We start from the raw sequence: 24,663 nt of genomic DNA, 5'->3' as shown, positions 1-24,663 counted from the left end.
GACCCATCCAAACACAAACATCTGGACTTGAATGCTGAAAATGAAGTCAACACTCAAATGCTGATGATAACAAAGACTGGGTACGAGTCTCACCGTCCTCGGAAACGTCCCAGCGCTCCTGAACACATCGTTTTTCAAACATCAGACGACCCCGTGGAGCTTCTGTTCGGGTCGATAGCAGTTCGAGGTACTGAGAGTTCACAGCTGCGTCCACAGCAGCTCCAAACTGATCTGATGTCAGTCTGAACGGAGTGAATTTGTCTCAGATCTCCGCTGTGAACGCAGCCTGTAACAGAGTGAGTTTTCTCAACACACACACACGTGCACACACACACACACACCACCCTCCAGTCCTACCAGAAACATTTAGGCACATGGACAAACACACACCACAAACACACAACAAGCCACTTATGGCACAAAGAACCAGTAGAGCAGCCGGTCTGAAGAGGACTGCTCTCTGTTACCCAGCAGCCCTTGCTCTGGTAGGTCAGCAGACTGGACACGCTGACCTCTGGTGAGGAGACACAAATTGTCCCTGTTCTGTTTCAGCTGTCTCATATTATAACCTCCCCCGATTCACTTTACGGTCCTCTGCTCTGCAAGTGTACGATCAGTCTTCAAACGGCGACTTCTCCCTCATCTACAGGTCGACTTTCGATTTTAAGGTGTTGTAAAGATCAACAGATCATTGGTTTTATGCCGTGACAGCTGTCATTTACATTTTCAATTAATTTCATGTTCAAAGGTGAACTCTGTCCAGTGAGTCCACGTCAAAACTGTAAACTTTGTGACGGGGCCACAGAGCAGACAGCTGCAGGACCAAAGTGTCATATAACTGTACCTTCAAAAGTTACGACTCAATTAGTCAATGAGGGAATGTTAAACAACTACTGAAATGCGTTTTTTTTTCTTCAAACAAAACAAGCTTAATCTTATTCTGACAACAATAAGAATTAAAATAATCAACACAAAAGGAGTTTTTGTGCCAGAAAAAAAAAAACGCAGCTGGACACAAACATCTTCACATGATGAACCCAACAAGAGCTGCTTGGACAGAGGTCAAAGCTGGACCTCAAAGGGTCAGTTTACCAAAATTACCTGAACGTATACTCTCAAAATATAACTATTAGCTAATACAATCTGATACAACAGCTCTGCCACTAATGTCACGCCTATGAATCTCAGTGTGTTAATGCTAATTATTATTATATGCTAATCATTAAGATCTAATTTTAGTGTTGCACTGGACTGTCTCCCTCACATATGTAAATGAGTTGGACAAAACATTAGAAACACCATTCCAACACATCCCGGTGCATCCCCAGAAAATCCACATTAAAACATAGAATTTATGACAGTGCTGTTGTACTGGATTGCAGTATATTGTTCAGGTGTACCCAATAAAGTGGCCACTGAGTGTATTTTCTCCACTCTCTCTACTGGTGTCTCTCTGTGCAGATTTGTCCAGGTTTTATCATATCTGTGAGATTTCTGCCTCCGCTCCAATGTAATGGAGGTGAGTGGAGTTTAGTTTGTGTTTCTAGTTTTCGATGGAACCGTTTTCCTTTCAATGAAAACTTTCTATAAAGACTATCTCTATTATTATCTGGAGTTACACTGACAACATTTCTGAATTTTTTTGTGTAATTGTGTAAAGCATCAAAAACTACACTGTCTGGCAGAAATCTCAGACCCTGGACAAATTAAACCAAAACTAGAGAGAGATTTCACTAGAGGGAGGAGAAAAACGTACTTGGGTGAACTGACCCTTTAACGACACTCAACCTCCCTGATAAAATAAAAGTACAGTCACAAACATTTGACCTTGGCACAAATGCCAAACGAGAGAACTTGCGAACATCCCGAAAACCACCTGAACAGGGCATCCAAAAAAAAAAAAAACTGCTGGGAGGTGAAGCGTCACTCGTTCTGGTTCATGAAGGTTTTCAATACAACCAAACAAACACTGCATCACCTCATCTCACTGATTAAATATGAGCTGATCGGTGTGGTGAGTTGGACTGAAAACCTATGAGGAGTCCAGAACTGAAACTCACTCTGGGACCCAAATGTCTGCAAAGGATTTTGGGTAAAACAGACGCTCCCTCCATCCAGCTGCTGAGATTCTCACACACCGTTTGGTGATCAGATCAGCCATGCTCCTCTGTGGCTGTAGCTATGGTAACTAGTGCTTTTGTTACCATAGTGATGCTTGACAGAACAGTTCAACTTGGACATATATCATGGCGCCGCCTCAGTGCCACCAGAGGCCCTGCCTACATTCAGGAAATGACATCATACGTACATCACAGCTCAACGACCTGCTTTTCTCTCCTTCACTTTCCTTCCTCCTTTCTTTTTATTTTCTCTCGGAGCTTTGCTGTCAGCAGCGTCGCCACGGAGAATGAGAGCGGTCAGAGATCATTGCCACGACAACCGCAGAGATCCTACCAGGAGGTTAATCTGAACTTTTGTCACCAAAGTAAAGAACAAAGCTCCCTGTAAGTTTTCTAATAAATATGAATCAAGACAGAACAGAGCGGTGATGGTGTTGGGATTCACCTCCTGACAGAAGCTGAAGTTGGTCGCCACGACAACACAAAGACTCTAGAATCATCAGTAACAGAAACACCTGGAAGTCACCAGAACGTCTGGTGATTTAGTGGTGACTTCCAGGATATTTAATTTTGCTGAGCAGCAGCAGCCAGAGCTGATAACTGTGAACATGAGCTGAATGAAGAGAAAGTGCTGCAGTGGATAAACAGCTCTGGTTCCAGACCTCTGCATCAACATGGCGTCTCTCTGTTTGAGGCTTCGGCGTGGCGTCGGTTGGCGTTCACACAGGGTGGAAGAGCAGCGTGCAGTCCTCTCTCTCTGCAGCTGTGAAGATGCCGGGCAGCGGCGGCAGAGACCCCTTTGGCAACGCGCCGCCAGTCCTCAGGTAGCAGGAGACGATCTTCTGGTCGAGGCGCAGCTGACGAGGGATGCTGTCGAACGGCTTCGGGTCCAGATCCAAGATGGAGACCGAGTAAGAGAAAGCAGGAGGTCTGGAGGAGAGGAAGTCCCTGAGCCGCCTCTGACTGCAGGACAAGAGGAGAGGAGGCGTATTAATGAACAGGAAGAGAGTAGTCTCTAATGTTTTGGTTTTAACATGCTGAGCTGATGTTTGGCTCCGCCTGGTGGAATACATCAGGTACTACACACTGATTGATAAATAGTACATGCTGTCTTCAGGAACAAAAACTAATGGTGCATTCAGTTAAGTCATTTGGAAAAAAAAGATCAGGTTCCTCTGGTGCTTCATAGTGCTCATTATGCCATTTACAAGAATCCTCCGCACCTGAGCAAAAACAACCAATCAGAGCCAGCTTCCAACCCAAAGTGTTGGTATTTAACAGGTCAGATTGAGTTGGAAGCTGGCGGCAACAGCGAGGTGGATTCTTTGCAAATTTTCCATTAAGAACACTATGAGGACCCGATTCTTTCACATATTATCTGTTTCATGTACTTCTGTCAGGATATAGTGACAGTTTCAGTAAATTAGTTGACAAACATCTCTTAGTTAATAAATGATCAAATTACCCTTCATCATCCTCCTCTTCCTCACTGCTGGGCACCAGGGCAACCATGATGGAGCAGTCCTTAGCTGTCATGGCAACACGGTACTGATGGACCTGAAGTCAAAGCACACAGCAGTCAGACATGCTGCCATCTTTAGACATTTGAACACCAAAGCAGAAACCTTCTAGACATCACATACATGTATGAACTGTGTTTGAGAGTTCAGCCCCTTTAGTAACTGATTTGCAGAAAAAAATGGTACTGGAATTACGTCCTCATCCAGATGCTGTTTGCTGCTGTCGCCCATAGTCGGACACTTCCGCCTCAAAAGGTTGCTGCTTGTTTACAGTGAGGAAACACAGATGTCTGAATGCAGGACATAGTGAGTACACAGCTAAAACACCTGTGATGGCGCCCTTTTACTGACTCTGGTAAAAACAGGGCTGAAGTAAAATGTTAAATCGTCATACTGCTAGAAAGGTAAGAAGTTAGACTTTACTTTAACAGCATTACATTGGCTGAAAACATTACATGATCATTTATATTTGTAGTCAAATGGAGATTTTGGCAGAAGGGTGTCCGGTAATGGACACAATTACACCACATTACTTCAAGCCTTATATAAATCAGAGCAGCACATACATGACCATCCACAAAATAGAGGCCATGCCCCCTTTTTGGGGATAGAAAACTGAAAATCCCATACACAACAATTCAATTTTAAGTGTTTTTAAATTACAGTTTTGACAAGTTTGCATGAATTCATGTTGAGTTAAACAAACCTTTATTTTAAAAAAGGCTTAAAAACTGAACTGTGATGTTATGACTTAAGTCTTGCAGCGATTACCGTTCTCTAGAGGCTCAGACTTTCTGCTCTCCTTTTGGGATCCTTTCCCTTTACAGTAACCACAGATTGTGATGGCTTTGTATGTTTATTTGTTTGACAACCTGCTACACCAGGCATGTCCAAACTATTCCACAAAGGGCCACGTGGCTGCAGGTTTTCATTCTTACCAAGCCGGCGCACGCGTGCGCCACGTCTTCAAACAGCTGATAAGACAAATCAGGTGTGCTGTCAATTGATTAGAACAAAAACCTGCAGCGACTCGGCCCAGAATGATCTGACATGCCTGTGCTACACAGCAGATTTTTGGATTTTTCCTCTCGCTCCCATTACATGGAACTGTGAGTTTTACCCCAGACGAGGACGTGGCCTCGCCGAATCGGGCTGGATAACGTATTGCCGGTCTGATGTTTATGAGGCCTTGGCTGGTTGGCAATGTCACTGCATGACCTTGATTGTTTTCTACGTGATAAATGACTATTTTCCCCTCAGACTGTTATGTAGAACTGCTCTGAATCTGACTGGATGTTTTTGCAACACACTTGGACTAATATTTGACTCATCTCCTGAACGTCGTGGACGGTTTATACCCCACAGAAGCTGAGAATGACCACGCATTTTTTCATGTTTTGTTAATGCCATTATCATTAAAACAAACGGTCGTTTCCTATTATAAATCACGTTTATCAGAGAACAGTCATGCCAGTGTAGCAGTTGTGTGATGAGTCAGTCATGCTTCACTTCTTGGCTGCAACCAGCTGTTTATTCTGATAATAATTCACATTGTCTCCAGTTTGTAGTAATAACCTCCAGAAATTCAACAGGACAGGATACAGCAGACTGGTACATGAGACACACCACTCAAGTCTGCAGGGGTCCAGTGGAGGGCGCTCTTGTCACACATAACACACCAGTCCTGGCAAGTTAATGGCAAGTGGAATCTGAATTCCGCTACACCAGCACAGATGCATAGGAACTGATTTAACCTGAAAATGCCAGACCAGGGAGTACTCATCATCGATCAACGCATCAGACTGTACTTTACTCAAGGTCTAACAAGTAGAGCAGGTATTTTGTCTTTCTGTTAGAGATAAAATTCAGCTCAGTCCTCGTGTTACCCAGCTGCAACTTCACAGGCAGAGAACACAATTTCTCAAATGTTTTTTTTTTGTTTGTTTGTTTGTTTTCTGGACACAATGAGATTACCCTTTATCATGAGAAGATGACCTCTGCTATCTTCGGCATTAAAGATTATTTTATCACTGTTTAAGTGTTTAAGTCTCCAGCTGACATCAGGAGAAATGTAACCACAGGAAACCTGCCGCAAGTTTCCAGCTCTCAGTGTGACCAGGGGAATCGGGAAAATTTGGAACCAGACTGACCTTGGCGACAGCGTACTCCACAGAGCCGTCGTCCTCAGTCGGACATTTCTGCATCTTCTGCAGGAAGGCCTCATTGTATGGACCATCTATCTGAAGACGAGATCTGACACACACACACACACACACAAAGACAGGGAGTGACATCAAAGACCAGACCGTGCCCATGATAAGTGATCAATATATTTATCTACACAGACACTGTTGCTACAGCTTGTGTATCACCTCTCCTTGGGGAAGTCCTGTAGGTGTTGCTCAACTCGGCGGTACAGAGGATAAAGTCCTTCAATGTCCTGTGTGTCCAACATCTGAGTCTGAAGAATCCTGAACAACACGCTGTCACTGGGTAAACCCTGAGAGCCTGCACACACACACACACACACACACACACACACACACACACACACACACACACACACACACACACACACACACACACACACACACACACACACACACACACAGAGGGGAGTTCAGAGGAGGGAGGTCATCTTTTTGTTCTCATCAAACTGTTTCAGGTCAGTTTTCTGAACAAATAAACGTTTACTTTAAAATGTTTAAGTCAGGAAGCGCGATTAATGTCTCAGAGTGTTAATAATAACCAGATTCAGAGGTTATGAGCAAAATGTTTTTGTTGAAAGACACAAATGCTTCTTTCAGACCACAAACATTTCTGAAGGAGGCTGCTGCACAAGAAAAACCTTTGTAGTCTAACAGATCTGTGAGCAGACTGTCTGTTTTTCCTCTCTCACAGAGTGACAGTTGGAATTCACACCAGATAACAAAAACACTGCGTGACAGCACTGTGGCCGTCCACGTACAACAACACAGCAACTTCTGTTACTAAATCTCTACTACTGTTAAGATCATCATTGTTGTTATTGTTATTATCATTATTACTATTAAAGTAAGAGTGTGTGTGTGTGTGTGTGTGTGTGTGTGTGTGTGTCTGTCTTTGGGTGAAGAAAGAAAAGGGGAAGCAGGAATAAAACATTAATAAAGTAAAATGGAAATAAATAAGAGAAGAGTAAATGCTCAAATAAAATCTGTCAAAAAGGGAACAGATGCTGGATCGTACCAGCTGTTATTTAGAGTTTAGTATAAGAACTAGAGCTGAAACTAAAAGTTATTTTAAGTACTGATAATTATGCCAAATAGTTTTCCGATTAATCACTTTGTCTGTAAAAACCAACACAGACTCCCAGCGTTCGAGGTGATGTCACCAAATGTCAAACAAGTCTAAAATCCAAAAGATATTCAGTTTACAAGAGCAAGAAAACCAGAGAATATTCACATTGTAGAGAATTTGGGAACTTTTCTTTAAAATAAAATGACTCAATGCAATTAATCATTTTTCAAAATAGTAGCTTAGTAGATTATTTCTTCTGTCCAACAACTGATCGATTAATCGTTTCAGCTCTAATAAGGATACTAAATAAACTAGTAAAAATGATTTCGGTTTACAGTCTATTGTTAATTTAGTAAACAGAAGAACTTGGTGAGTAAACACAACATCCTTTCAGTGGAATCACTAAGACCCGTCTGGACACACACAGGAAAACAGAAAACTGACCGTGGCGAATCCTCTCTTTGTTGAACAGACTAGCTTCACAGAAGCTCCGCCCTTCTCCTTGTCTGTCTGTCACGACCCCTCCATCTCCTCCTCCACCACTCAGCAGAGCGTTCACCAGGACCTACAGACAGACACAGACTTTATCAACGAGGCTTCTCCTAGTTAATGTCGTCTCTGAAGCAAAGCAAAGTCCACTCTCAGCATTCTTACTGTTGTGAACTGTTTGAGTCAGAATCTCTCAGTTACACCTTCGTATCACTTCCTATAACTGCTGTATGACTTAAACTACAAATAACTATAATTTTAACACAAAGTCAAACAGTAACTCTGGTCGATACAGCTTGTTAATATAAAACTTTTGGTCTGATGAGGTACATTTTCAGTTTAGTGCTCAGCTATAAAACCCTGTCACATAATAGAAGTTAACTTTTAATTAAAACGCTGTATGTCTGCATGTCGGTCTTACCTGGATGAAGTCGTTGAGGACAGCTTTGCTGGTCATGTGACAGTTGAGTCGGTTGTTTCCGTACATGAAGTACGGTCTGAGATGATGCAGCAGAGAGTTCAGGTCCAACGAGTCGTCACTGCCCTCCTTACTGCTGTAGATACACTGACCGCCCTGAAACACACACGCGCACCAGGATCATGTGATAAATGGTGTTTTTCTTTTATTTTTTAAACAGTACTGAATGACTACATCTTTAGACATTTGAGCATAAATTTCTCAGAATATTGGTCAGAGCTCTGGTGTTTAGAGAAGTCTGGTTTAGTCTTGGGTCAGACTCTCCACTTGTGGCTCTGCAGCCCCGTCAGTGACTTAAATCCTTTTATCTTTTACATCAGCAGCATCATAATACATGGGTGGAGTGCCCTGAATATACACTTCCTGCTCACATAATTCTGTTAAGCTTTTGATCTGATCTATCAATTGACCTTTCTGATAAAACTGAAATTGCCAATTAACACGCTGGTTTAAAAAGAACTATTTAAAAATGGCTGATGTCTTACTCACACACCCACACGTACATTACAAGGTTTATTGGTCACTGCAACTGTTTCTTTCGTCCATATTAGAGATCTGAAGGTGTTCAGGACATTTACGAATCAATCTTTACTATGGTGACTGACTGTCAGCTCAGCTGTGATTCACATTCGTTACTTCCTTGTTAAAAGTCTATTAAAAGACTGAAAAAGCCACAGAAACAATCCTAACCTAAAAACTCAGTTGAAAATAACCTTACGTGCGGCGCTCGTACAGGCTGGATTTATACTGAGCGGAGTGTGACGATTCAGATCAGCAACACACTCAATGTGCCACTGAACTGACAACAGTCATTTACTGTTGTCTGTGCTGAAGTGTATTTGAACAGTGGTACGATCTCTTAGTGTAGGAAAAGAAATTAAACTAAAGTCACTGATTACCAATCTTTAACCTGAACTGAACTGAGTGATTATAATCAGCAAAGTGATTTGTAATTTCACAAATCACGATTTCATTTCCACCTCAAAAGTGATGTCTTTAGCTTCTGTGCCGACACTCTTCTGCTTCTTCAAGCTGTGGAGTGTGCGGACCACAATCTACTGTAGGTAACACACTGACTATACATGAGCACCTCATACAACCCCACTTTAAATCAACCGAACTATCCCTTTAACTTCATCTGCAGCTAATTGGAGACTTCAGCTTAGACTTAGACAAATAAAGCTACATCTTTTCAGCACTAAATCCAATCATATTCCTAAACCAGCGGCTGTATGATCCACTGTGCTGTTGCTGCAGTTGGATGTTGTGATATAAGAACACAAACACAGTTTTCACCACATACGGACTAGGAGAGAGTCAGACAGGTGTGTTTGTGTCTCACCTTGAAAATTTTGAAGTTGTTCTGAGGTTCTTCTATCAGATGTCTGATGGCAAAGTGCATTCTCTGTCTGTTCCTGAACAACATGAGAGAAACCAGAGAACATCAGCTGCAGAACAGCAACAAAGCTTCATTAAGAGTTCCTGTATCTGCGGTGTGGAGGTGGAAGTCGTCCTCCGAGGACCATTAAAAAAACAGTTCACAGGCACTTCAGTGTTTTTTTTTTGTATATGCTTTGTCCACACAGTCTCAATCAACTGCAGGACGTGCAGTTTTACATCAGCAGCTGCTTCAGACCGGAAATAATATAAATGAAGGGACAGAATATTTCATATAACACCTCAAGAAACATTTTAAAATATGTGTTATTGTTATGCAAATTATAATATATGATTGTTCATATGATGGCTGCAGTATTAGTAACAATAATCTCACCCTGAGAACAGGTCTAAAGGACAGTACAGACTGCGTCTCTTCCACTTCCCATTGGCCACCTGGAGACGGATGATACAAAGTAAGACAGAAGTGATTAAGTCATAGAAACAAATTAAGAGTTTGTTGTTTTACAGTTGGACTGATCAGGTTTTTGTTTTGTTTTGTTCTGATCCCAATCCAAGCCCTTAAATTTTGCTGATACAGTGTCCGAATCAATGCTTACTTCTACCTAAATGTTCAATAAATGTGTATCTGACAATGAAATAACAACTTTATATTTTTCTGAATTTTGCACAACTTATTTTTCACAAGCCATTTGATCCAAATACGATCCTGTATCAAAACTATGAAGTTTATAAGCTTGTTGGAGCTACAGAAACACTCAGTCCACTCTGATTGTGTGTTACAGAGTGGAGCTTCTTCCCACACAAACTATTACGATTACAGACACAGGCTGCAGAGACAGCATAAACCCGACAACTGACAAGTTTAGTTTTTCCTCTGTCGTCAAGTTATTGCCAGAGTTAAACTTTATTAGCGACAGCTGATACTTTCTGTCACCTGAAACGTTCACGAAACTGTGACGATAATGGATAAAAATGAGAAGCTGCTACCTGAATGTTTCTCTTTGTTTAGAGAGAGGAGAAATAACAGATTCTTTAGAGCATTTTGCCGATCCAGGTGTAAGAACAGAGTTACTCTAAATATATTTTTTATAATCACACAGTCTAATTTTCTTTTTAATAAACAATGAAAGGCTGCACTGTAGGCTGTCAGAAAGTAGAGCCGCACTAGAACACTAGCAGTGAGGCGGACAAAACACTGCAGAGTAAAGACGGGATCAGATTTTCATTAGTCTCGTACAGACAGCTGGATCTCCACATTAGGTTTTAGTGCCGTTTCATCGCTGGTGAATGGTCTGTCTGAACTCATAATCAGAAGGAAATAAAGTTCTGGCTCATTTGTTTTTCTTTACACTTAACCCTTACACAGTTGTCTTGGGCAGCAGCCCAGGAAGCACAGGCAGTGCTCGCGCAAAAAGTAGTTGTAGGGGGGGGGTCATTGGAACATTTACACAATGGGAGGTAAAACAGGGCATTAACATTAAAGTCATCACCAAAGAAAGGCAGCTTGTTTACATTTGTACTGTTAGCAACCATGTTAGGGTAAGTTAGGCGACAAGGTTGAAAAGCTAGGCTCAACGTAGCTCAGAGGTTGTTGTTTTTGTGTTTCATTGTTCAACGGCCTTCAGAGTGGAAGGCAAAGGAAGAATCTTATTGTACGGGGAAACTTGCTTTTAACTGGGCATACGACAATAAACGCTTTGATGTAATTTTGACTTGACTTGTTTCACATAGTGACGGGGATTTTAGCCGTGCTCTAATTGGTCAGCGTCACAGAAGCGATGCGACCTGTTGTGGGAGGTAAAAAAAAAAAAAAAAAAAAAATGTTTTGGTCTTTCTGTCAAGACATCATGCGGTCGTGTGACCCTCTGAGGATCAGCTGTAGTTGTAATACGCTCATAGCTGTGTAGTTGTAACCTTGTGTAGACATTCTGTCGTTGGTGTAGCTGTGGGGTGGTTTTTACCTTGTAGTGCTGGTGCATGCAGAAGCGGCACACTTTGGTCTTGATGTCTTTGCTGACATGTTTGGAGGACGGCAGGAAGCCACATTTGGGCTAAAAACACAACACAAACAACAAGAGCTGCTGAGTAACACTCACAGTCACCCTCATGTAATTTGTTTAGCTCAGGTTGTCTGGATGAGAGTGATTCACAGGCAAACATTTCTGAAACTGTGGCCGCTTCTCAGGAGGAAGATAATCCATGTAAACAGGATCTGGACTTTTATTATCGAGATGAAATTGCAGACCAGACTCAAAACTAATAAGAATGTTAGCGAAGCTGACTCAAATAGAATTAACTTTGGTCAATGGCACCATTCACTAAAACGGGGAAAATGTTTTTATGCCTACAAAAAAGAAATCTGTGTGGGTGTGTGTACCTTGATCTCGATGCAGAGTGGAGGAGTGTGTGTTGGCTGGTGAAGGACTGGAGAGGTCAGGTTGGGCAGACAGAGAGCACAGCCGCTGTAGATGTCCATCACCTTATCACAGCGCCATGCTGACAAACACACACACACACACACACACACACACACACACACACAGAACTTTTTCAATACATGTCTGATAATGTCGTTGCATATTTGCTGACCAGCTAAAGATTTTAATTTACTTCTTACACACATATTTTGTATTTTTGATATTTTGTAAATTAATTATTTGCATGTGTTTGTATTTGTTAACTTGCTTGCCTCTAATTGCCCCCTGTGGAACAAAGTAGAGCAATTAACAGTTACTTTCATTATCAATTAAACTGCAGATTATTTTCATGATTGCCTATAAAACATAAGAAAACAGTAAAATATCCCTTTACCCTAGACCATCAAACGTCTTGATTACCAGTCTAAAATCTAAACATATTCAATTTAAAATCATGTAACACCAAGAAAAGTGAATTCTCTCATTTGAGAAGCAGGGAAATAGCTGCAGATTAATTTATTTTTGATTAATTGATCAAATAATTATTGTTGTTATTTTTGCAGCTCTAAAATAAAATATTAAAATGTATTTACTTATTTTCTTTATTCAGCTATTTTTTATTTAAACTTGAAGACTGGCAGCTCAAACTTATCTCACTGAACACGCGGCTCATGTTTCATTAATTTGGCTAACAAAAATCCCCCGAGACTCCTGACTTTGTGACACTCACATGATCTGTATGAATCGAGGCAGGCAGCATTTTTACACAGTACTGAATCGTCTGCATAACAAATCCAACTTCTTTTTCTGTTAAAGGAATAGTCCCCAACACTTTGGGTAATACTCTTATTCAATTTGTGGCACAGAGTGAGATGAGAGATGATTCAGACACTCTCATATCTCTCCATCCAATATGAAATATGTCTTGTATGTTATATCAGAAGATCATATTAATTAGTGAGCTTTAGAGGTGCTCACAGGTTGATTTTATTTCTCCCCCAGTATAATCAGACTACCTACTTCCTGCCTCTTTCCATTCCATTTCATAAAATGTCAAACTGTCTGATACCAGATGTTTCCAACAGAAATGATTAAAAAAAAAACGTTTTACCTGGTCTTTGATGTTGAACTTTGATTGACAGCTGCCGCACAAACTCTAGTGGCAGTTTGACCACTTCCTGTAGAGAAAATCAAGTCAGTCGCTTTAGTCCAGTCTGTGCGGAGAACATGTCAGACGAAGAAAATCTCATTTCCTTTTTCTGTTATCTGCTGTATGTAAAACATTGTGATCTCATGACAGTGTGAGCGTGTTCTTCACCAGTTTGTCATGGGAGTGATAATGTACAGAGCTGCTCTGACCGCATCGGCTCAAACAGCTTCAATGAACAAAACAACATCACCCTTCTGATTATAAAGATACTAACAGTCATATTCATCATATTAGCAGTAAGTAACAACCGGGCTGTTTTGATAGTGCTCCAAGTTTTGACAGACCACTAGATCAGCTGTTAAATCCAACTTCTATCTTAAAAATGAAATCTATAATTAGCACCATCTGACATGCAGAGTGTTGTTCATGTGCTAAACCCTCCAGACTTCAACACTGTAGCTCATTGTTTCTGTGAATTTCTGCTGCTGGAATACTGTCTGGTTTATCACCCAGCTCTGATCGAAGTGTTTTTTTCCAACAGAGACTCACATTATGCTTAAAAAACTAACTTATGCACGATGAACATTGTTAACATTTTACAATAACAAAAGAACAAGAAGAATTTGACAGTGAAGGAGTTAAATTAGTCTACCAGAATAATTTTAAATTCTTTCACCGATTTTGTCCCAGACTTCACAGTTACCGCTCAAAGATCTTTGATTGATCCTCTAAAATCTATACGTAACATCGGTCCTGATCTGGCGCTGCTCTTAAGTCAATCAGTGTCACAGTTTTTATCAGTGACTGAACAAAGGTCCTCAAGGTCTGGAACTACGAGACAGAAAAGAGAATAATGCTGAGGAACTGGTGATCTTGTGTTTATCTGAAACGTTTTCTACCATTCAATTGTATATGAACAGAATATAAACTAAGTGCAGCAGACACACACCTGCCACATCACCGACTGTGGCCTTATTTAACAGACACTAAATGTGTCATTCAGACAGAAGATTAATTCCCCGATGATCATAAGTGAGTGTGATGAAACTGGTGCTTTTCTGGGTTGACGCACATCGACAATGGGATGTAGGACAGGGGTGTGTCCTGATGAGTTGACTTATACACCACTGATGTGTTACCATTTTATGTTGCATTTTGATAAATATGTGTCCTTTTGTCTAATTATAATTAGTGAATTATAATTGTTTGGTTTGAATTGCTTGTATTTGTCATGGACCTTTTTTTTTTTAATTTTTAGCCCAGCAGCTGTGAGCGTTTGTTTATAGGATTGGGTGATCGGATAAATAAATCCACTTTCGACGACTAGCTGAGTCCATCGCTGCTTGTTTTTTGCTGATTGATTTTATCGTTTTATTTTGCTGATTTACACGTATGCCTCCGAGGAACGTGTGAGACACACTGCTCAGTGACAGACTCTCATTCAGCAGCACAGTTCACGCCCACTGAGCTGAAAAATGGCTCGGCAAATTAAGGATTTATTTTAACCAAACCAGAGTGGGTGATTGTTGGAACAGGGGAAAGACAAAGCAAGATGGTTTTGGTGTCTTTAAGTCCCTTTTTGTCCATAGTGAGACTGACAACGTTATGGGTGTTCAATAATAACGACAGGAGTACAGTTTTAATGTCTGGTAAGGAAACACTTGACAGACAAAAGTAATAAAAGATAAATTGTAAAAATCCCATAAACAATGACATCAAACTGTGTGAACAGTGTCTTACTCCGCTGTGGATGAACTTCTCTCCCAGCAGGCTGCTCATCACGTTGGAGCTGAAGTCAACAATGTTCTGGATCTGCCTGAAGGCCTGTTCCACTGTCTGCAAGACAAACACACTTTTAGACCAGCAGACAGGTGAACACACAGGTAAACAACAAGTTATATGCTGTTCAGAGAAAATCAAACGCTCAGAGCTTTGCTGACAGGATTAGGAATATAGACATTATCTTCCTATATAACTAGATAGAAACAGAACTGAAATGAAAACCAAAAGGTTCCGCGATGCAAACTTGCTGCCACTACTTTCTTTTAAAGGCACAAAAGCCAGTTTGAAACAGGGCATAAAAAACTGCCTGCGTGGATAGAAAAGGCATTACAGCCACAATCTATATAGTACTGGCCGTTTCCTGCCTTGCACATATATTTTTGTCCATTCTGCAATCCTGCAGGAATGGTGACTAAACCTTTCCTCACAGCTGACTAGTCAGGAGGTGGTTCTTCCATATGTTTTGATCTGCAAGTGTGCACAAAGAAAATATTAATAACTTAAAGCTGCTGTCTAGCATTAGTCCCTGTATGAGCAATAAATCAACTTCAGAGTGATGGCAGGGTAAATTTGAATTTCAGGATGGGGTGGGGCAACACTTTGGATCGGGAAATGTGCCTTCAAGCATTTAATCTGACCAGGATGTAAGATCAGCAGCTGCTCCACAGACAATCAACAGCACTGTGACTAACTGGAGCATTTTACTGCTGCACTGAGCCATTACACTAGATTAAATTTCTATTATAACCCTGCCATATTATAATTATTATAACAGGTATGAAGCAGAGCTTAAACCTCATCGACTACAGTTCATCTGAGGTTTGTTTTCCTCTCTCAGTCATAAATAACTCAGCCTGACAGTTCTCTACTCTTACATTACATAGCCAGCTGGCTTATTTACCATAAAACCAGTTTCAACAGTTCAACAAGAAGAATATGATCACTATGTGCAGCTATGACAAGACTGTTGTTTTAAGCTGAATCAATTATTTAATTTGGTAAGGTGTGTTTGTTTTATTGCATAAAGCGTTGGAGACATAATGAATAAAAAAATCTGTGTGGATGTTGTTGTGCTGATGATTTAACAAAGGTACATTTATCACTTGTTATTTTATGTGTGAAGCTCTGCAGCCTGTGGGCTCTTTAACCTGCGGTCAACCACTTGCTTCTATACCCGTCTCTTGCTTTTGGTGGGAAGTAGAAAACAGGACCTATTAATCATATGTGTAGCCTCAGGCCATGATATACTCAAAGAGTATATGACAGTCATGAGTCAGGTGCAGACTGCAGCTTGGGAAATTTAATCGTCATTTAATAGTTTATTCATTTTTGGTTTTGCCATTCTTTTTTTTCTAGTGTTTCCTCAGCCGTAACAGACAGACGCTATACAATTTTATTCATCATCAACCAGTCATGACATGGGAGCTCACATCAAACACTGAGCCTTGATCAATTCTGTCCAATTATCAACAATTCCTATTAAGTTTTATTCAGAGATGGCCGTTTCCCTGAAAATATTTCCCCAAAAATTTCTACTTAATTTGTGCATAAAGCAAGAAAACAATAAAAATGAAACAGCTGTGTTTGTGTGAGAACTGGACATAAGTACTTATGTGTATGTGGATAAAGTTCAGTTGACTAGTTAGGTACAACATTAAAACAAAGTCCTTATAGCTTATAATTATAATAATAATAACTTAATTCATATAGCACAAGTCATGCATAAAACGCAACACAAAGTGCTGTACATAAAAAGCAGAAAATTAAAACATTTCAAAATTATTAAAACATTTAAAACAAAAGCAAGGACGAAATAACTAAAATAAACTGAAATTTAAAACTGCAAGATAAGACAAGATAAAACAGTCATCAGTTAAAAACACTTCAGGAGAAAGCGATGATAAAAATAAAAAGATGTGTCTTGAGCATTGTTTGTCAATTAGTTAAAAGAAGAATGATGCAAAAGATCCACGGTGAGATAAAGGGGCTTTAAATCTGCTGAAACTTTCAAACAACAGAAATCTGGTGGAAATCGGGCTCAATTCTGAAATTAGTGAGGGCGACCACTGCGGGGTCGGACTTGGGCCGACTCTGTAAAGCGTCTTTCTAGCTTAAGCTTTTTTTCGCTGGACTGCAGCATTTATGTGCAAGCCTTTCCCTGACTTACTGAGTGACTGATAAAATTGCATCATTGGTCAACTGAGTGTTGGAGTTTCCCCATTAACAATTGCGGTTTCAGAATGAGGAGGCACGCATAATCCTCAGGGGGCGTAATTGGCTGTCGCTCACTCCAAATCGATTGCACACTAAGAGTGAAATATTCTGCTGGTCTTAGATCTGAAGACTTAAGACTTCTGTTTCATTATAAGTCCTCTTTCAAAAGTGTTGCTCTTGCAACTGCATTTACAACATTTTTTAATCTAAACATATTTTAACCATGTCATACGATAGTCAACTTTAAGGGCAAATAATACTGGGACCTCTATAGAAAATTGCAGATGAACGTTTAATCTCTACTACATCACATTACAGATTCTACCACTGGCTATCTGTGTGAAAATTTAGCCACAATTCAGCGCACTGACCACACACAGTCCAGCCATAAATTATGTTTGTAGTCTTTTTTTTTTAAGAAAAAAAGTGTACTTAGCAAAAAAATAAACAAACAAATGACAACTTGCCATGTGATTTGCATTAAGAGATTTTTCTCTGAACAGTTATTTGGACAGGCTTTAGCTTCAGACACACCTGAAACACACACAGACTCATATTTACCTGTGGTGGGTTTTCAGAGTCCTCTGCTGGATACTTCAGCAGGCGTAGAACTCTGGAAAGCTGTGAAAACAGAGGAGAAGCTAAGTTAGGATGCTAACTGAACATGGGACAGAACTGGACTCACACCTGCGAAACAGAGCAGAGTAAATCCAGGAACTGCAGCTGTCAAAAGTATTGATAAGTCAATATTTCAGTACCACCTGCTTAAAAAGGCTGCACCTAATGACTATTTTTTAAACAATTTACTTTTTCGATTTCGAGAGTCATACTGTTGTTTCTGTGTCTCACACTTTTGATGATTGCTGTGAGACTTGAGCTCTGAAGCTTGTTCACTGGGTGAATCCATACTCTGACCAGGTGCAGCAGCTCATGGTGATGCATCAACGCACGTCATGTAAATCTATGTATTTTCATAAGAGACGACGCTGATCACATCAACGAATCGCCCCAGCTCTAAAAACAATAAAATATTTACATCTGATAACATCGAACATACCAAAGCTATAAAGAAGATAAGATCTAAGTGCTCATTCAACACCTCAGTTCAGTTCAGTCTTTATTTTCCTGCCTGGTATTTGACTTGTAGTAAAACCAGACAGTCCTCAATGACATTTTCTGTGCTCTTCTGTTAATTTAAAAAAGAATATCCTTTTCTGTGTTTGTTTCTGCTGTAGTATCAAAGTATCTTTCGTTATACTAGTACTGTATCAAAGTTTAAAATTCCAGTGTTATGACAACCCTGCCAGCAGGTCCTGAGGAGGATTGAATTTTTTACATTTTCCCACAGTGCAACAGGTACTTGAAGGTGACTCAGACTCAAAAACTCCAGTAGTATAGACACCATAATGACATCAGTATACTCCAAATATTTGCGTCACACTGCAAGTCGGGACCCGTGTCTCTGATTGTCTAAGGAACAACAGTGACTGCTTCTTTCAGCACTTGGGTGTGATAATTTAACAACATCCATTTAGCTGAGAACATGTTGACAGAACAGATATCAGTTTTAGCTGTGGTATCTACATGTCCACAAGAGACCCGACTGCTCAGAGAAATCAGGTTGTGCAGGAAACCAGTGTCTGAGTTTAGTTTACATGCACTGTAGCAACCCAGTTATTGTGAGATTCACATTTACATACAGCAACTCAGGAAAAATTCAAATTTCTCTCCTAACCTGAAATTTATTTTGAACAAGGGCTCAATTATTTTAAGTGTATTTGTGAATGCTGCAGTGGGAGAACCGTTTTTTCTTAGTGCTCTAACTCATCAACATTTTACAAACAAAAAGTGAAATGTTCAGTGGTGGAAAATACTTATTTATTCATTTAGATTTCCACAGGTTAAATTCATGTCAATTTCAGCTTTAGCCTGACTAGCCTGATTTAAATCATTTTGAACAAGAAGATGTATCTTTTAGAGCTGCAATGATCAAATGTTTATTAATTAACTATTAAATTAATCTAATAATTGATTTATCATTTACAATCGTTTTAAGAGAAAATCTGATTTCAGTTTCTCGAATGTGAATGTTTTCTGTTTTCTTTACTCCTCTATGTAAAACTGAATATCTTTGGGCTGTGGGGAAAAGAAAAAACATTTGAGGATGTCATCTTGGGCTTTGGCAAACGGATTAACATTTTTCTCCATTTACTGACATTTTGTGAACCAAACAGCTTATTGATCAATATAGAAATAATCAGCAGATTAATCACTAATGAAATTAACACTAGTTGCAGCGCTACTCTGTGCCCACAGTGATACTTTCCCCGTCTTAGAGGTTTGTCCCCCACCATGTAAAAAAAACCAAATGTATAACAAACCCTGCAATGCATATACGAGGACAATATATCAGCTTCCACCAAAACAAATCTAACTGAAGTAACCGGGTTTCTCTACTCCCATACTGTAATTACAGAAATCAAAACATGCTTCTTGTTTACATAAAGGAATAGTTCACCACATACTACTCATCATCATGTTGATTGAAGGTCAACAAAAGAATAAAAACATAAAATGCCTTCATACTGCTTGTCTGGTGTAATCCAAGTCTACCAAAGCCCCAACATGCCAAACTGACTAAAAAAATGTTATTTGCACCATTTTTAGACTGAATCTTTACTCTAGACCCTTAGCTTGGAGCCATGTTCACATGGGCATACACACTTTGTATCTGTGTGTGACGATGTGCAAACAGCATGTCGGGACTTTAGGAGACTTGGATTATGCCAGACAACTAGTATGGAGACATTTTTTTTTTACAGTTGTATTTTTTTTTTTTTTTCATATTGGAAAACTGGTCACCATTCACTTCTATTGTTTTGGAGATTCTGCAACGCTGTTTTCCTGTCAAACTCCAGCAGTGTTCTGTGGACTAAAAAACTAAACCCGACCTTCAGTCGGCATGAGGGTAAGTAGATAATGACTGAATTTTCATTTTTGGGTGAACTATTCCTTTAAGTAATCAGATTAGTGCAGAAATTCACCAATAACCAAGTTATGGGTTAACAACAATAAGGGTTAACCCTAACCCCAAAGTGCAGCTAAGTACACTGCATGATTTAGGGACGTGCATATTATCTCTGACATAATGATAATTCCATGGAACAAATACCAAGACTGGACGTAATTGATATAATAAAGTCCCATGTAACAATAACAATACCAATTTCAACAATAGGCTAAAAATATTACATATGAAAACTTACAGTTGATTATCTGAGAGGTGAAAATGTCTCTGTCCTTTTGTGTCTGTTTATTCCACCATTTCTCACAGCCAGTTCTGTCACACTCTCCTCTTACATAATCACACCGACTGTGGGGAGTGAGTTACGTTAAGTTGGGGTTGGGCAGTTATGACAGTACATACCAAAAAATTTGCTAGCTCTTGTTGTCATTAACTCTTGTATTAGTCAGCTGTGGGAATGTTTCAAAAGGATGAGCAGTAATGATTTAAAGGCAGTATTGTAAGTACTTTGGTATGTCAGATATTCAGTTTCAATTTTTATCTCTTTGTCTTCCCCTGAACTCACAGTCAGGGTCCAATATTAGCAATAGCCAAATGATGGTAAAACATGCAAGTGGCTGGTAGATTTACTTCACTCATCAGCCAAAAAAAACAATGGTAATCTATTGAGAGGCTGGTAAAATTTGAACATTCATTAGTGGTACGCCTGGTGGACAAATAAGTTAACTTTGCACCCTGATCACATCAATGTGTCTGCAGCATCAAGTCTCAAAAAGTGGCAAGAACTGAAAGTATCAAATGTCTGGTCAGTTTTTGATCAAATAATTACTGACTTAAAGGTCCAGTGTGTAAGATTTATGGAGATCTTATGGCAGCATTAGCAAAAATGTAATATTATATTCATAGGTATGCTTTCATTACATATAATCACCTGAAAATAGTGTGTTTTTGTTACTGTGGAATGAGCCATTTGTATCAGCAGATGATTCAGGTCCTCTTCCAGAAGCCATTATGTTGCACTGCCATGATTCTACAGTAGCCCAGAACAGACAAATCAAACACTGGCTCTAGATATTGCACTAAGTTCGCGGCCACTGTTGTTTCTCCTATACATGCTTGGAGGTGAGGTGAAGGGTATTCAGTTGGTTGCAATATACAACCTCACCACTAGATATCACCAAATCATACATGCTGGTCACTCAAAATATGATCTTGTCCAATTAAGACAGTATTTTATTGGGACCAAGCTCTTGTACCACTGCTTGAGTTTAGATGACATTAACAGAATCGGCCTTTAAACAGTACCAGTTCCTGACTGGTCAGTACTGAAATATTGAGAAGCTCCTCAACAAACAATACTACTAGACTTGCACCGATTTCAACTTTCTTAGCCGATTCCGATTTCCGATTTTTGAGGGGTCTGACCTACCGATTCCGATTTTGGCCGGTTCCGATTTTCAGTCTTTCTAAGAACTGTAATTGACAGCATTCACAAACATTTTTGCAACTTTTCTTGTAAATATGTTCATAATAAGACACTGACTATTAAATATTCTTTTAATACTTTCTCCAAAATCATCCAGATTACAACCAGGCCTTGTTATAATTTTATATTAAGATTATGAATTGGGTGAACGTGATCTCGCGATATCATCTCGCAGGATTTCGTGGGACGCGATTTCACGTGATCTTTTGTGGAAGCGGATGTAAACAAACCGGAGACTAACGCGGTGCAACAGTTTGAAGTAAAACTTTGCCGTGAGAAAAACAAACACGGGCCGGTCACCGGTCAAGGCCAGTCACGTGAAAACCGGCCCGATTCCGAGCATTGCCGATTAATCGGTGCAAGTCTAAATACTACCATCGGTAGTTATGAAACGTTGCATAAATAGCTAACAGGGCAAAGTGTTCTAAGTGTGGGCTCGCTTTACTTTTGATGAAAATGCAGCTAAATGCAATGACTCTGAAAACAATTTAACTTTATATTTCTGATAACAACATATCTGCAAAATCTTTTCCCTTCAATAAGAGTATCAATAAGCAGTTTAAATAAGAGAAACCAATAAGCAGTATAAGCATCTATATCGGTATTAATAAAGACGTAAGGATACCCATCAATAACCCTTCTTTGGTTCAATGAAAAAATTGTTTGCAGAAATTATGTTAATATTTCTTAAAGTAAGGCATTTAAAAAAAATACTGTTTTGGTATCAGGACTAACAATTTGGTATCAAATTGATCGAGCATGCATAATAAAAATTCAAATGACTAATGTCAAATTTCAATTTTAGGACTACTAATTTCAACAACAGACATTTATAAAGTAATCATACACTAAAAAGGCAGCTGAAATCAGTATAACATTGAATTATTGTCCAGCCCTATAAAAAAAAATGAATGCATGACATTGTAAAGAATAAAACCTAAAGAAAGCTTGACAGTTACTGGGATGATTAAAACACCGGTGCTGTGATGTTTGGCACTCATAACATGACACCTATTGCTCAATAACAACATGATCAGATCGGTCCCCTGAATGAGGCTTTGCCACAGTCGGTCAGGGGCAGCTATGTCAGTGAACGCACCGCCCTGCCTGCACAGGTCAGTCCAGTGTCTGTCAGCACGGATTAACCTGCATGTAAATACATTCAAAAGACTACCTGTCTACCTCAGAGCCACCTTACAGGTAGGTCACATTAGACAGCAGCCTGATAAAGTGCTGACTTGAACCAGCAGCTGGATGAAAACCCTTAGAAGCTGCTAACGGCTAACTAAATAGCTACCGAGCAGCCCGTTGTGATCGAACATTTAAAGACTCAACAGCACACGTCAGCCGCAGACAAAACATCTGCAAGTCATTTAGAATCAACGGTGGTGTTTCAAGCATTACTGTCTCTGTGTAACCATCTTTTTTTCATTGGTTGGACTCATTTGAACTCTTAGCTGCTGGTTAGCAAGCCGGGTAAGCTAGCAAACACAGGCTAACGGTAACGATGATTAATAAAATCCTGGCAGTTGACATTTCACCCTACAGTCATAAACAGATTTTACAGACATTTACTACAAAGCTAACCTCGGCAGCGACACTGAGCTGAAGCATATGTACCGTTAGAAAAGAGTGAAACGGACGATGTGTGTCCTCCTAAAGCTAAATCTACACTCCTTCCCCTGCTTTAGCCGAACTTAGGTTAGCTTCGCGTTAGCCTAGCCTACTCACCTGTACGTGTGAGACCACCAGGCTCTTGTTTCCCTCTCCATGATACTTCCAGTCGTTCTCGTCCATTTTGTCCAGCTCCATCACACCGACGACGACTAACTGAGCTCCCGTTAACGGCCAGAAAGTAACACACAACGGCACGCCAACATACAAGTAGTCCGACTGGTACTACTGGCTGCTAGCACCAATTCAGAAGTATCACAGGACCGACTGACTTCTGCTGCCCGGCCCCGGCTGACCAAGTTTCCCAGACAGATACTACTTCCGTTTAAGACTTCAAAATAAAAGTCACATTTAGGTGAACTAGCTAAATGTTGAGTAATTAATCTATGAGTGGTGCCACCGTAAGAGGAAGGAAATCTGAGATTTCTTAGACTAATGTTGCAGTTAAGGTTTCAACATCACTGCCACAAATCTAATTTTCCTATTTTAGTTTACTTTATTTAATGGCTTTGTAAAATACTCGATTGTGATTGGTCAATTACAGCATTCTAAGGTTTGTATAGCAGAACATTGTTCTGATCATTGAAGCAATAAAAACATTTTTAAATCAATAAAATCATTTTAAAACTAATATTTTGTGTCAAACTATTATTTTTTAATTTATTAGTTATTTATATATTGGTAAGTAACCATGTAATAAGTGGGATAATGCAGGTCAGTATTATCGATGTACATTATCCCTTACTCAGTTTATTGAACTTATCTTATCCTTATTTTTATTATTTTAAGAACTTTTTTTCACTGTAATTTTTAACTAATCTCTGGCTTAGGGATTCATAGTGTTCTATTTTATCCTAAACATTCTGAGAAAAAATTGCAATGTTGTCTTATGTTGTGTTAACGTAACAGAGAAAATATATTAAGAAAATACAGTTGTTATATTTCGAGAAAATAAACCAGAAAATTACTACAGTTTGAAGAAAATATCATATTACAAGGAGAAGATCATAATCTTACAGCAATAAAGTCATACTATGCTATATAAATCCTAGATTTATGAGGACAAAATCATATTACAGAAATGTTTGGGTATAGTTACCTACATGGAGTTTAATTACTAGTTTAATTACTAGTTTAACTATAATTTTCAGCATTATTGTTTGTTTATAGTGTTTATGGTTACACTGTTGTATATATTGTCGTATATATTATATATTATATATATACATATATATATATATATATATATATATATATATATATATATATATATATATATATATATATTTAGTAGTGTAATGCACATATTTTCAGTTGTTTAGTGCTCATATTTTTAGCAGTATAATACACTATTTTTTAACATATTTTTTTTACATTACTTACTGTTTCTGTCTATTGTTTTAAGTTCTATGTGCTGTTATACTTGTGTTTGCTTCTGTTCCTAAATGGGATCAACTGTAATTCAAACAACAAACAAACAAACCAAGTATTTCTGATTCTGATTCTAAAAAAAAAAAAAAAGTCATAATATTCAGTCAGTTTGATAAGGGAAAAAAAAACTTAAAAGATTTTAAGAACAAAATTGTAATTTTGTGAGAAAAAGTCGCATTACAAGAAAAAGCATCTAATAT

The 24,663-nt window shown here is 39.2% G+C and overlaps 1 protein-coding gene across 1 annotated transcript; it reads right to left on the bottom strand.

The window, feature by feature from the left end:
- Positions 1-1,677: 1,677 nt before the first annotated feature.
- ippk (inositol 1,3,4,5,6-pentakisphosphate 2-kinase) lies at positions 1,678-23,346 on the bottom strand. Its single transcript, XM_084739662.1, has 14 exons — positions 23,090-23,346; positions 17,409-17,468; positions 14,592-14,687; positions 12,813-12,879; positions 11,662-11,780; positions 11,246-11,335; positions 9,658-9,716; positions 9,226-9,298; positions 7,827-7,979; positions 7,361-7,481; positions 6,013-6,148; positions 5,791-5,893; positions 3,586-3,677; positions 1,678-3,083 (listed from the first exon to the last, which is right to left on the bottom strand). The coding sequence occupies exons 1-14, from the start codon at positions 23,168-23,170 to the stop codon at positions 2,840-2,842; spliced, it is 1,494 nt and encodes a 497-aa protein (XP_084595788.1). The 5' UTR covers positions 23,171-23,346; the 3' UTR covers positions 1,678-2,839.
- Between the last annotated feature and the right edge of the window lie 1,317 nt (positions 23,347-24,663).

This window comes from Lutjanus erythropterus, chromosome 2 (genome assembly GCF_056507025.1).
Source record: "Lutjanus erythropterus isolate fLutEry1 chromosome 2, fLutEry1.hap2, whole genome shotgun sequence".
Lineage (NCBI taxonomy): Eukaryota > Metazoa > Chordata > Actinopteri > Lutjaniformes > Lutjanidae > Lutjanus > Lutjanus erythropterus.
This window is presented reverse-complemented; position numbering and strand designations above follow the sequence as displayed.

What these genes read in the sequence shown, in the direction of transcription:
- ippk (XM_084739662.1), bottom strand. Translation starts at nt 23,170, where the DNA reads ATGGAGCTGGACAAAATGGACGAGAACGACTGGAAGTATCATGGAGAG. An exon ending in ACAACTTCAAAATTTTCAAG is followed by an intron (nt 7,980 to 9,225) that starts GTGAGACACAAA and finishes TGTGTGTTTCAG; the next exon opens with GGCGGTCAGTGTATCTACAG. An exon ending in TGGAGTACGCTGTCGCCAAG is followed by an intron (nt 3,678 to 5,790) that starts GTCAGTCTGGTT and finishes CTTTGACTTCAG; the next exon opens with GTCCATCAGTACCGTGTTGC.